The 14,163-nt window shown below is 29.2% G+C and overlaps 2 protein-coding genes across 2 annotated transcripts in view; both read left to right on the plus strand.

The window, feature by feature from the left end:
* The window catches only part of alpha-Man-Ia (alpha-Mannosidase class I a), a 44,741-nt gene extending 33,639 nt beyond the window's left edge, over positions 1–11,102 (plus strand). The window contains exons 2-10 of the mRNA XM_067272689.1: positions 2,102–2,320; positions 2,403–2,483; positions 2,556–2,650; positions 4,301–4,518; positions 4,927–5,042; positions 5,297–5,405; positions 8,405–8,515; positions 8,586–8,758; positions 8,836–11,102. Of these exons, the coding sequence (XP_067128790.1) occupies positions 2,102–2,320; positions 2,403–2,483; positions 2,556–2,650; positions 4,301–4,518; positions 4,927–5,042; positions 5,297–5,405; positions 8,405–8,515; positions 8,586–8,758; positions 8,836–9,072 (1,359 nt within the window). The 3' untranslated portion in view covers positions 9,073–11,102. The remainder of the gene's footprint in view (positions 1–2,101; positions 2,321–2,402; positions 2,484–2,555; positions 2,651–4,300; positions 4,519–4,926; positions 5,043–5,296; positions 5,406–8,404; positions 8,516–8,585; positions 8,759–8,835) is intronic.
* Positions 11,103–11,647: 545 nt separating this feature from the next.
* Positions 11,648–12,211, plus strand: LOC136977237 (protein GVQW3-like). The gene has a single exon (XM_067272708.1). The coding sequence runs from the start codon at positions 11,648–11,650 to the stop codon at positions 12,209–12,211; it is 564 nt and encodes a 187-aa protein (XP_067128809.1).
* Positions 12,212–14,163: the final 1,952 nt, after the last annotated feature.

Below are 14,163 nucleotides of genomic sequence, written 5' to 3' on the forward strand. Positions count from 1 at the left end.
ATGATAATATAAAAATGATTATTAAAATCCTTATTGAATAATAAAACTTTTAATAAATGAATAAGATAGTGAATATACTTTGATCAGATTCTCCTGTTACTTTTAAATAACTCAATATGTTCTTCTAAGGGCTATATTTTAACGTTTCTTTTCCTTAAAATTTGAAAAAATTATAGCATTTTTTTAAGTAGATGATTGTGTGTTTAGAATTTTACATTCTGAATTTAAATTTGATTAAATTTTCAGAATTTACAAGTTCATTTACAAGAAAAATGAAAGTAGATGTGTTAACAGGATATCATTTGTTAAAAAAAAGTATATATATACTGTTTTTTATTTGAACCAAAAAAGGAGAGGAGAGGAAAGTTATTTTTATTGTGACGTGCTGTGCTGTATTAATACAAATACATTGAAGAAATTGAAGATTATTCTCCGATTTTTTTTTTTTTCAATTTGTATACTCTAGTTTCTTTGTCGTCTTCCTGAAGATAACATTTTGAAATATCCATTTATTAAAAAAATATTTATTTAACAGCAAACGATTAAGTTTTCTTCTCTTTCCGAGTTAAAATTTGTGGGTCTATTCTGTTCTACAGACTTTATTTTGCATTATTTGTTTGTTACAACCTATTTATATTAATTTAATACAAGTTTTCATACACTATTGTTTATAAACTGTAATATTAAGATATAAAAGCTATTGTAATATGTAATTTAAAATTAAATAATTCATATTCCTTATTTAGTTTATGAATTATTAACTTTTTATCACGTGCGTATCGGAAAGTCATTACAAGAAATCGTAACTATATTTGTCGAGTTTATGAAATTAATAACTTCTAAAAAGTTACTTATATATCTCATTAATTTAAAATTAAAATAAAATGAAATTATATGATTCATTAAACTAATACTCGATTCAAATAGCTAGAATATTATGAAAGGCTGAATTCTTTATCTCAGATTACTTTAATAATTCTAATTTTGTTTGAATATTTAAGTTAATTGTTATGCTGTTTGTATATGTTACAATCGGAGTTTATGGTGTTTTCCGTCTATAGTTTAAATTGTAAAAATTATGTCAAATTCTTGCAATTTGGTTTATAATGTGGACTATAGTCTGTCTCCGTACTTTTTATATACCAATTATTAGGTTCATTTATATCTAAATATGCTTAATTAGAAATAAAATATGGATGATTCAGCAGTAAGTTTCAAGAGTTTCAGCATAAACAATTTGTTAATTTTTAAGTAAGAGTATGCAAATTTTCTTACGTTATTAACATAATTAATTATAAACTATAAAGTAGATTTAAGAATTGATAGTTATATATTCGTTATTACTGTAATTATTTTAAATAAATAAATAAAATGTAATTATGTACACATTTATTAATTTGAAAGATTTGGCTATTTTAAATTATTTATCTTACGCAATAACTAATTATTAATTGAAGAATAATGATTGCCTCTTCACTAAATTATTAATTAATTTTTAATATATTATTGATATGTATTTTTAAGTATTTAAACAAACTTATTGGCAGAAATAATATTGTTAGCAGCCACTTGGTACCTGTGGGATAAAGCATGGTTTTATCCTGTTGGTCTTATGACAGGGCTACACATTGTTTTGTAAACTACATACACAGATGGCTTATTGGTGAACCTGAAACTGTATTGTTGCAAAACGTTTTTTATTGACTCTCTGCACAAATTGATAGGGAAATTTCAGAACTTTTGAACCTGATATCTCCGGAATAAATTGTCAGATCAGAAAACAAAAAGTTTATTGCACATCTGCAGACCCATCCCTATCTGTTGACACCTAATCTGTTCAAATTCACTATGAAATCTAGGAGGAGTTCAGCTAACAATAATCTCCTTAGCACGTACACACGCGCACACACAAGAAACACTTCAAATACAGTTTTTAAAAGTTTGATGTGTGTTTTAGTTATTAAAAGTTTGAATTAATTAAAAAGAATTTATTACTATAACATTAAAAATTATCAATCCATTGACAGTGAATTTATTCATATTAATTTTTATTAAAACTAAATTTAAGAATATAATTAAATAATTTAATTTCATTTTACAGATGACAAAACATGCATGGGATAATTACGTTCGTTACGCCTGGGGTGAAAACGAACTTCGTCCTATATCGAAAAGAGGTCATTCTGCCGGAATCTTTGGCAAATCGACATTGGGAGCCACCATTGTCGACGGGCTGGATACATTATATATAATGGGCTTTATGGACGAATATAAAATCGGAAGAGATTGGATAGCTACTAGTCTTAGTTTAGATCAGTCTGTAAGTTTTTATTTGAAAAGAATTAATTTTAATAAAACAAATATGAATTAATATAAATACTTTTAATTTTGTTTGCCAACAGAATTCAGAGATTTCTATTTTTGAAACTAATATACGATTCATTGGCGGCCTTCTTTCGTGCTATGCAATGACAGGAGATGTCGTGAGTTTATTATTAATGTATAATTTTAATAAGATTTCTTACCCTTCCATAATTCATAATTTTATCACTTAGATGTTTAAAGAAAAAGCTGATCAGATAGCTCAGAAATTACTTCCAGCCTTCAATACTCCTACAGGAATTCCATTTGCCTTAATCAATTTAAAGACGTACGTAAATTTTTTGAAATTATAATAAGAAAAAAGTAAATGTTCAAAAATATTTTAAAAGTTGAAATTTATTTATTATTAGGCCTACTTATAATTATTTATTAACAATATTTATTGTTAAAATCTTAGCATTTATTTATTAGACAGTGATTTAAATATAACTGTTGTTTAAAATATTTTATAAATCAATGTAAATTATATTTAACTATAAGAATAATGAGAATCCAAAGGGATTTTTCCCTTGTTCTTCCTCTATTATTCTGCTTAATCATCATCATCATCAATATATTATATAATATCAAATGTTTCATCAGAATTGTTAAAAATATAAATGAATTGTAAAATGCTTTCTTATCATTGCATGGCTATAACTTCTTAATGTGGTTTTGTGCGTTAAACATACTGAAAATTTCATCGATAATGAAGACTTATGATACAAAATATATATATATTTATTTCCAAAAAAAAAAAAACAGATTTATTATGAAAAATATTTGACAGTTACTATACATTTTTTTATTTTTTGAAACATCCAATATTTTTATAGATTTAACATAAAAATTATTCTTTTCTTTATGATTTCATATGACCAATACATGTAAATTTATTCATAATAAACAACTTTAGTTCAAAACACTACAATTACTAAGATTTGAGCGAAATTCTGAATAGTCATTTTATTTAAATAACAATGAAACTGACTAAACAATATATTTAATATATTGTTTAGTCAGTTTCATTTAGTTGTTTTGATATTTTATGTATTAATTAACAATTGAAATATAAATATCAAGAAACTTTTTAGTGTTGACTGATGTCATTATATAATTATTCAAATTGAGAATGAGAAAGCTAAATATAATAAAAACTTGAGAGGAAGAACCTTTTGAAGACAGAATTGTGACTCTGACAGAAGGAAGTGGAACAGTGAAAAGAAAACTCACCAGGACCAGAACAAACTCTTAAGTTCAAAATGTAACAGGAATTCTGCATATCTGTGAGCAATAACAGGTTCCATTGTTGTCACTGTCAGCCAATCCAATAGAACAGTCCATATTACCGTATTTTACGGACTGTAAGACGCACTTTTTTCTTCGAAAAATTGCCTCCAAAATTCAGGTGCGTCTTATAGGTATTTTTTAAAAAAATTGCTTAAAAATTCAGGTGCGTCTTATAGTCTGTAGCATCTTATAGTCCGTAAAATACGGTACCATTTTTGTCATTTAAACTGTTCTTCTTTTAAGTACGATATGTTCATTAGCTAATTTATCACAATTTGATCTGCATTTTTTTTTGTCTTAGAAGCAGATATAAAATGAGAAGAAACTATCTATTTTAACTTGATTTGTATCTGAGTTTTTTAACTCATATTTGCTACAGTGTTTTGCCATACCTTCTTATCTTTGTATCTTTTTCTATCTTTTAATTTTTGGAGAAGGATTAGCCTTTCAAAAGTTAAAAAAAAAATCTAAATATCAACCAGCCTAGATTACCCCCAGCTAAAGAGACTGAAGAGAAGTGTAAGCATTCTCAGTGGTGATGTTTCATTGTAAATCTGCAGAACATAATATCTCATAAATTGTGCAATTAAATATATACATATATAATAAATAGGACAATTTTTAATTACTTTTCCATTTTTCATTTCAGTGGCATAAGCAAAAACTATGCTTGGGCATCCAGTTCTAGTTCAATTTTAGCAGAATTTGGTACTTTGCATTTAGAATTTGTTTATCTAAGTCATATAACTGGAAATCCTGTATATAAGGAAAAAGTTGACAATATTCGTAACATTTTATATAAAATGGATAAACCTCAAGGACTCTATCCTAATTATTTAAATCCCAAAACAGGAAGATGGGGACAGCGTAAGTAATAATTTCATTACACGGGATAAACCAAAAGTTATGATATGAATAAAAATTTGAATGTCAATTATTAGTTTCACGGATGGTCATCATAGTTCTCTGGAATGGACTTCAAGGTTTTCAGATCTTGCCCACCACAGTTAAAAACCAAAAAGTTACTTAAGTTTCACTACACCAGGAAAATATTCAAAACATGGATCACTAAAGTTATAACACAAATTCAGCTTGAGTGGGGAGATTCATACATACGTATTTTAGAAAGAAATGGTCATTATGTAAAGATAGTTTTATAAATACAGTCACATTATTCTAAAAAGTGTTAAAATTTCCTATATATCATGACTTTTGGAACACCCTGTATTATTATGAAATATAATTGTTAAACTTATGTGAAAATATTTCTTTTAGATCACATGTCTATAGGTGCTTTAGGTGATAGTTTTTATGAATATCTGTTGAAAGCTTGGTTTCAGTCTGGAAATGAAGATTCTCAAGCTCGTGAAATGTATGATACTGCAATTGAGGTAATGATTAATTTTTAGAAGTTTCTTTACTGTGTTTGAGTGAACAAAAGCGATTAAGACGTATCCATAGGAATTTAGTATTAAAAATAATAAGCAGACTGTAAAGATGACAGCAAGAAATAATTTTTTTTTAAAAATTGATTAATTTAAGAAGTTTGTTAAATAAATAAAAGTATTAAAATATTTTATATAACTTGTTATATAGAAATTAATTTCTAAATATATTTATTACAAATTATTAAATATAATTGCAGGCAATGGAAAATAAATTGCTCCAGACTTCAAAAAGTGGACTGAAATATTTTGCTGATATGAAATATGATAGATTAGAACACAAAATGGATCATTTAGCTTGCTTTGCAGGTATTTATGAATTAATTTAGAAAACTAAATATTCTCATAGATGCATCGTGCAATTTGTCAAATTTCTAGAGGGGAGATAGTCATGCAGTTTACATATAGTAGGCTTATAATAGTATCTCATTTTGCTATTAGGTGGCGGGTGGCACAAAGATTATGGTAGTAGAACTACTGCAGTAAGAAAAGAATTGCAAATAGCCTACATGTATTGTAACAATTTTTTAATCACTTTAAAACATGCATGAAACATCAAAAGGACACCATTAAGTAACTCATCACTGGGTTTCTAGTTCAGGAAGAGATGATTTAGGTGTGCTTATCTTAAGTATTCCTAAACATTGCTGTCCAGCAGTACTGACAGTAGTAGGTAAATAAACAAAGCAAAATAAAATGGCTGATGACCATATGTATCCTTACTTATAAAAATTTTTCCAATAGATACTATGATTTAATGTCACAAATGATGATTAGACAGTTTCACTTATAAATCAACTTTGAGTTTGTATAAAATCAAACTAGACACTTTTATAAAATTGTAAAATTTTTTACACCTGTGAGTTTTATGGAAAAGGAATTATTCCTATTTGGGATACTTCCGTTTCTTCAGAACTGGGGATATAAAAGGTAAGTGGAAGAAATGCCTCATTCACCTCTTCAAATCATATCCTGCATTGATGTAATGCCATATATTATTACACAAAAAATGTAATAATATATTACACAAAATAAATTATTCATTTGTTATATTGAAAACTTCACAGTTAATTTGTGAAATTTTTGCATCAATATGGTAGAAATCATATTTAAGATCTTCCTGAAATTTGACTCCTGTTTTAATGAAACTCTTTATAACGGTCTTTAATTTTTAGGGATCGGAAATCAGAATTTTGTTAAATATTTTTGCCGTGCATACTAACATAATAGAAACTTATCATGTTTGACTTCTAAACTTGTTCATTCAAGCATGTTAGATATGACATTCACATGAAGAGAAATTACATATTCTGAAAATGGACTGAATATTCAGAAATTTGATATATGATCTCTTAAAATTTAAAGACTGGTAGAATTTTCATAGCTATATTTGATTTTTTTTAAATAGGAATTTTCAGTTTGAAAAATTTTTGTATGTGTATTATTTTAAGAAATATAAATATTTTCTAGATACAACTAACTGTCTGAAAATTTCATGGAAATCTGATTATTACTATCACTTTGAATAGAATAAATATTAAAATTCGAGTCAGGGAAGTTAAAAGTAATATAAACCAATGTTGGGATCATGAAAAACTTTGACTTGGAGAAAATTTGAGTTAAGGAAATTCAAATTGGAGGTGTTAAATCCCTATGCTATTCATTGAAACCTGTCATATGCTTCAATATCTTTGAGTTAAAGAAATATTTGAGTTATAGAAGTTTTATTGTATAATAAAATACTGTATGTATGTGTGTGTATATATATATATATATATATATTATAAAAATACAAAATGATACATAAGATATACAACATTTTATAATATGGTTTTATTTTTTAAAATTTGTATCTAGAAAAATTAAGGTGCAAAAAGTCTCTGAATACTTTCATGTGGTTTATGACTCTACAATAAAAAGATCAATGCAAAATACTTAATTAGTATAGCATCTTCTGTAAAGCAAAATAGGAATGTAGAAGTGTCTATTACTGGATGATAATGAATTGTTATAATGTTTTGAGAATAAAAACTTGGTCAAAATGTATTATCCTATCTTTAATATGGGAAGATTCAATGTAGCACTTGTTACACTGCTGATATATGATAAATGGTGTAATTTGTTCAATACGAGAAAATTTTGCAAGAGCTCTGGAAATTTTATATATCAAAGGAGGAGCATCCAAAGACTATATTGGAAGGCAGTTATCTGTGATTGATTGTAAGCTGTAAAAAAGATTGCACAGATTACTGAATGTAAAGAAAGTTTTGATAAATGCTGCTACAAAAATTCCTCTTCTGATTCTAAGATTTTAAAATAAACTTATGTATGAAATTTAAATATAAGTTTATTGTCAAACATCACATCTAGATCATTAATAGTGATTTAATTACCTATTAATGTTCAATGTGTATAGATTACCAAATTTATTCCATATTTAGTGGATTAATTCTCTTAAGCATTTATAAAAGGCAATGAACAGATAATGTAAAATATGATACCATATATTTAATATAACTTTTAGATGCTTGGTGCAGTCAAATCAAACTTGGCTGGTGTAAGTGATGAGGTCTTCTTTGGTTGTTTTGGCTTATTGCTGATTGACAAATCAGAACCTTAAAGAGCCTCTATCATGCAATAAATAACAAATGCTCAAGAATACTGACTGGAGGTGTGATCCTACTTTATGATGACATATACTCACACACAGTACATGCAATAGTGATGTATTTTGAACTTTCACTGGGAAACACGATCACCTTTCATACAGCCTAATCTGTCACTGGCTGATTTTCATGTTTTTGGTCCACTCAAGAAGACTTTTAAAAGGAGATGGTTTGCAACAGACATCAAGCTTAAGCAAAACATATGAGAATGGTTTGAAGTGTAGTCAACCTTCTTCTTTGACACCAGAATTCATTGGCTAGTTGCACAGTGGGATACCTGCTAAATTAATGTCTATTAAAACTTGTACTTGTGTTCCTATCCTGTTTTCTGCATGACTGGGTTCCACTTTCCAAGCTTCACTTTCCAGATTTATTTATATTCATTTTGTAGTGTGTGTTAATAAGATTAAATAGTGATATTAATATAATTCTATACTATAATTATAAACTAAGGATTTGTTTGTATCAAGCATGCCATATTAATAATTAGTATGCTTATATAATTAAAATAAAGACTTCTAATTAATTTATGACATGAGAAATTAATATTCAGTTACAATATATTGCCATAAATTTAAACTGTAAGTTATAAAAACAAAATTATTAAAATTATCTGTAAAGAATTCTAAATTAACTTTTTAGGTGGTGCATTTATATATGGTGCCCAAGATTATTCATGGAGTAAGAAGGAACACTATACTCAGTTAGCAAAAGATATTACAAACACATGCCATGAATCATATTCCAGAACAGGTAAAAGAAATGGAAAAATAAAATGTTTTTAAAATTATTAACAAAATAATTAACTTTCGTGTAATTGCAGCAACTAAACTCGGACCAGAATCATTTAGATTCACAGATAACACGGAAGCAAGGACGCTGAAACAAAATGAAAAATATTACATTCAACGTCCAGAAGTGATAGAATCATACTTTTATCTTTGGCGTTTTACTCACGATCCAAAATACCGAGAGTGGGGATGGGAAGCTGCACAGGTAATAGTTTTTCTCATACGTTTAAACATGTTATTTGTTAAGTCAAGTTATTAAAAATATAAATATTATTTTTTAAGGCTATAGAAAAACACTGTCGGGTTGAAAATGGTTTCACGGGACTCAAAAATGTATACGTTTTGGACAGTCCTAAAGACGACGTGCAGCAGAGTTTCTTTTTGGCCGAGACATTAAAATATCTTTATCTTTTGTTTTCCGAAGACGATTTGATTCCATTAGACAGCTGGGTCTTCAATACAGAAGCTCATCCTTTACCAATCAAAGGAAAAAATGTTGCCTACAAGGAATCCAGTTGATGAATGTGGCAAAATTTGAAATGTACAGTATCCATAAAAATTTGAGATTTCATATAAAAGGCAGGACCTTGTCTTTTGTACAAATCACATAAACTATTTAAAAACAAAAGTAATTATGCATGCATACTACTTTAACTTTATCATATGAAAAAGTAGTATAATTGCATAAGTGGAAAAAGTTATATATATACCGGTATATATTAATTGTACACTTATGTATATAAACTGTACAATTTGTAGAAGAAATATATGTATGGGAACACACAAAAATTGAAGATATCTCAGATAAAAATGTACATTTTGCAAAACTTCATAGAATTATTTAGCAATTGTCAAAATTTCTGCCAGGATAAATAGATACGCAGATAAAGTTTTCATTATCTGCCACTAGTTTAACGAGTTACGTTTATTATAGAAAGTCTCAGATTTTATTATGATTTGGATGTTACTCATTTACTTCCAGGAGAAGGATAGGAATTGAAGAATTTTATGAAGTGATAATTAAGAAGTGCAACTTTATTTGCACAAATATATATATAAATAAATATATTATATATATATATTAAAAACATAATCTATATTCCTGTTGAGAATGGTAAGTTATTCAATTGTCTGAAAGGTACATCTTTTTAAATATACTTTTTATCTTATATAATAAAAATATAATTTATGTCAGAATGTCAAAAACTGTACAAAATTACATTTAAGATATAAGTTGATGTGATAATTTTTATAAGTATAAAATGTTATGTAAAATAATCGTTAAATAAAAATAGATCCATTGAATATTTATTATTTTAATTCTGAAAAGTTTGAATAAATGATTTGAAGCATTTTCTAATATACTCACCTTTATAATTTTAATCATCTAAAGACCTAAAAGTATAGCAGAATGTCAATTAACCGAATCTCCACACTCCGAAGAACGAGTGCTCGGGTCTTCATACGTTCCCTCCGTTTGCCAAGCCAGTGCAAACGACCATTATTCCTATCCACACCGGCCTGTTCTCACGCGTCAGTGTTCTGTTTGCTTTTCAAACTCATTCATTCTCACTTTTACGAATGCTAAAATATTTACAGTATCAGATAAATGAAAATATGTCAGACAAATGGTGGTCAAAAATAAAATTTGTTGAATATCATTAGGGAACAGTCTTAGAAGAAAGTCATCAAAAAAGTTTGTTATTGTAATAGCATTTTACATGGATAGGAATGTTTTTCCTTAATCCAATTATTTAAAATTTTGATTATCTGAACTAATTTTGTCTCAATTTAAATAGAGTTTTACTGTATTACAAATAAAATCAAGGATTTTACTATTCTTGTGTGTCTGAATAATGCAAATGAAAATCAGTTTAGCTATTTCTGATTATTAGACAACTTTTAATATTAAAAAACAACATAAAGTGATCAACAAAAATCTAATACATTCAGCACATACTGTAAAATCCTTGTAAAATTAGTATATTATACAGTACTCCCAAAAAGTCACTTGTCAAATGGGGAAAGAGGATATTGCAAAATTACAGACAAAAGACACCGTAAATGACTTTATGATGTTTAGAATAGTGTACGGAGTGTTGTACACTGCAATATTCATCAATGTCACATTCAAAGTACCTGTGCACTCAAATATAGTGTCATGCTGCAAGAGTCGCACGTGAAATGTGAAGAACGGTACCAAGTCATTACTGCACCTAAAACAATAAGAACAGCAATTACCTACCTACATCCATTTGGCAAAATGACGTTTTGGCCACAGTATTTTTGTCAATATGTCATCATCCCATTTTGTATGCACGTGAACTCAAAAGCTTCACCGTGTGCATTTTCCTCACTTTATATCTCAAATTTGTTACAACAGTGTGGCGACTAATAACAAAATATGGAAACAAAAAATTCCATTGGGTAACATCTTTAAAACATGTAGACTGTACTTTTTAAAAATGTTTAAATCTATTCCCAGTTTACCATTAAAAAATGTAAATTGTATTTTTAAAAAAAAATAAAAATGTAGATTTTAATGATTACTCGTGAACATTTTCATTAGAGAAGCAAACATTATGAAGAATTTCCATCCATCAGTTGGTGTTTTATTGTTATAATTGTTAATGATGATCAAGTAACTCAATACTAACTTATCATTGTAGTTGAATGTTCATATATTGTAAAAATTAGAAAAATAATGACATTTTAGTTTGCAAAATTTAAGTAATAAATAAATTTTATATTTCTCAATTAATACTCTTTGCATATGTCTATATAAAAGGGGATGGAAGCTGATTGTTGGTCATCTTTTAAACTTTGTCTATCCATCAAATGAAATTACAAATGTCTCCACTATCAAATATATATACTGTATATACTTTGACGGGGGGGACATTTATATGTCCAAAACTAGGGAATTTTCCTAGTTTTGTGTTTAAACACCCAACTCTAGGGAATTAAAGTTTTCGGATATAATTTTTTCGCATATATGAACATAACCTAAAACTTTATTTAAATCGGTTGACATTTATCATTGTTTTTGATATTTTGTTTATCAGTTTATTTTGTTACATGTCGGAAAATAATAATGGAACAACGTGCTGTTATTAAATTTCACGCTAAACTTGGCACAAGTGCCACAGAAACGTTCAAAATGATGCAAAAAGTGTATGGAAGTGAGTGTTTATCACGGTCAAAGACTTTTGAGTGGCACAAGCGATTTTTGGAAGGCAGACAATCACTGGAGGACGACAAACGTGTGGGAAGGCCAATAACAATTCGAACAGCAGATTCGATTCAAAAAGTGCAAGAATTTGTATCCAACGATCACAATGCGACACTGAGAATGATGGAACAGGCATTAAACATTAACAAAGAGACAATACGACAAATTCTTAAAGAAGATTTGGGCAAAACAAAGGTCTGTGCTAAATTTGTTCCGCACACACTAACCCAAGAGCAAAAATTGATGAGACTAGAACATTCCAGAGAGATTGTACGAGCAGCAAATAACAGCTCAACCTTCCTCAAATCAATTGTTACTGGTGACGAGACCTGGTGTTTTCAATATGACCCACAAAGAAAACGTCAAAGTGCCGAATGGAAGTCAAAATCATCACCTCAAGCCAAGAAAACACGAAAAGTTCCATAAAAAACCAAGACGATGTTCATTGTTTTCTTTGATAGCAAAGGCATCATCCACCGTGAGTTCGTCCCACAGGGTCAAACAGTTACTGTTGCTTTCTACTTGGGAGTTTTACAACGATTAATGAGAAGAATTCGTCGAATTCGTCCAGAATATCGCAATTCTGATGACTGGTGTTTGTTACACGATAGTGCACCGAGTCACACATCATTGATTGTTCGTCAATTTTTGGCACGAAATCAAGTCTGTGTGTTGAATCATTCGCCGTATTCCCCCGATTTAGCACCATGTGACTTCTCTTTATTTCCAAAAATGAAAATGAAGTTGAAAGGACGCATTTTTAATGATATTGAAACCATCCAAAGAGAGTCTACGCGCATATTAGAGGCAATACCGAAAATTGAGCTTGAGCAGGCATTTGAATCACTATTGAATCGCTGTAAAAAGTGTATTGAAGCAGGAGGAGAGTATTTTGAATAATGTCTATATAAAAGGGGATGGAAGCTGATTGTTGGTCATCTTTTAAACTTTGTCTATCCATCAAATGAAATTACAAATGTCTCCACTATCAAATATATATACTGTATATACTTTGACGGGGGGGACATTTATATGTCCAAAACTAGGGAATTTTCCTAGTTTTGTGTTTAAACACCCAACTCTAGGGAATTAAAGTTTTCGGATATAATTTTTTCCTTTGCATTTCTAATATAACATGGAAACGCTAAATATTTCCAGGGCAAAATTGTCAACATGATGTGGAGATAGGGAACTTCGGGTGACGGCGAGGAAATTTGGGTTTGAAAATATCCCGTCCTTGGGTTAAGGTGTAAACCTACTGCTTTCAGGGACTGGGGACAGATTAAAACCCTCCAGGAATTTTTTTTTTTGGGGTGGTCTGTCCTGGATGTGTTGAGTCTCATTCTCACCACTGTAGGCCTGGCCTAGTCCATACAGTTGCCTAAGGTGTTAAGAAGAGCCACATTATTAAGTACTGAAATTTAATTGTGGCTTCAGCTACAGAGTTAATTAATTTTATTGAGATAGATAATGAACACAGATTTCAGATAGCTGCTAAAACGATTTAGTAGAGGACATCAAAATCTGTGCACCGTTAAAAATAGAGATGCAGAAAATACTATTGCGATCAAAATGTATCAAGATTGATTCATTTAAATGGCACCATCATTGTTATTTCGTCATTTGGTATAACATATCGACATCTAGCAGCAATTTGTATGTCATCATCTGATTTTCTTTGCAAATAAATGCATGTTTTGCATGCAAAGAATTTTGTGCCAGTGGTTTTTCAATGTTGAGTGTAATCAAGCAAAGAACATGCAGTATTTTGTTTTTGCAACAATTACTGCTATAAAAACATCGGAAATGTCGCAGAAACTTTCGGTGATAATGATCTATCAAAATCGGGTGTTTTTGATTGGTACAAGATGTTCAAGGAAGGCAGAGAAGATGAACCATGCTCTGGTAGACCATCCACTTCAACTAATGAACAACACATCACTCGAGTCGGATCTGGTGCTCAATGATCATCGTTTAACAATTAGGGACCTTATCAAGCATGTTCTGATATCATTTGGATCTTGTCGAGTAATTTTAAAGGATCATTTGGGTTTGTGGCAAGTTGCTTTTCGAGTTGTCCCAAAAACAATGTGTTCGAGTGGCTGAGAAAATGCTTTCTCCAGACAAATCATTCTTAAAATGCATCATTACAAATGATGAAACACATCTATGCTTTGACACCGAAACAGCTCAATTGAGTGAATGGCACTCGAAAGGTGAAGTGAGACTGAAAAGACCGCGTCAAAGTTAGACAAAAATCAAGATCATGTGGACTTTTTTCTGATAGTCATGGTGTTGTGGCCAAATTTTCAACAGAGAATATTTTTTTGAGAGTTTTGCATCATTTGCTTGAAGAAATGCCTAATCTGTGGTGAGAA

This window comes from Centruroides vittatus, unplaced genomic scaffold (assembly GCF_030686945.1).
Source record: "Centruroides vittatus isolate TY-2023 unplaced genomic scaffold, ASM3068694v2 contig_452, whole genome shotgun sequence".
Lineage (NCBI taxonomy): Eukaryota > Metazoa > Arthropoda > Arachnida > Scorpiones > Buthidae > Centruroides > Centruroides vittatus.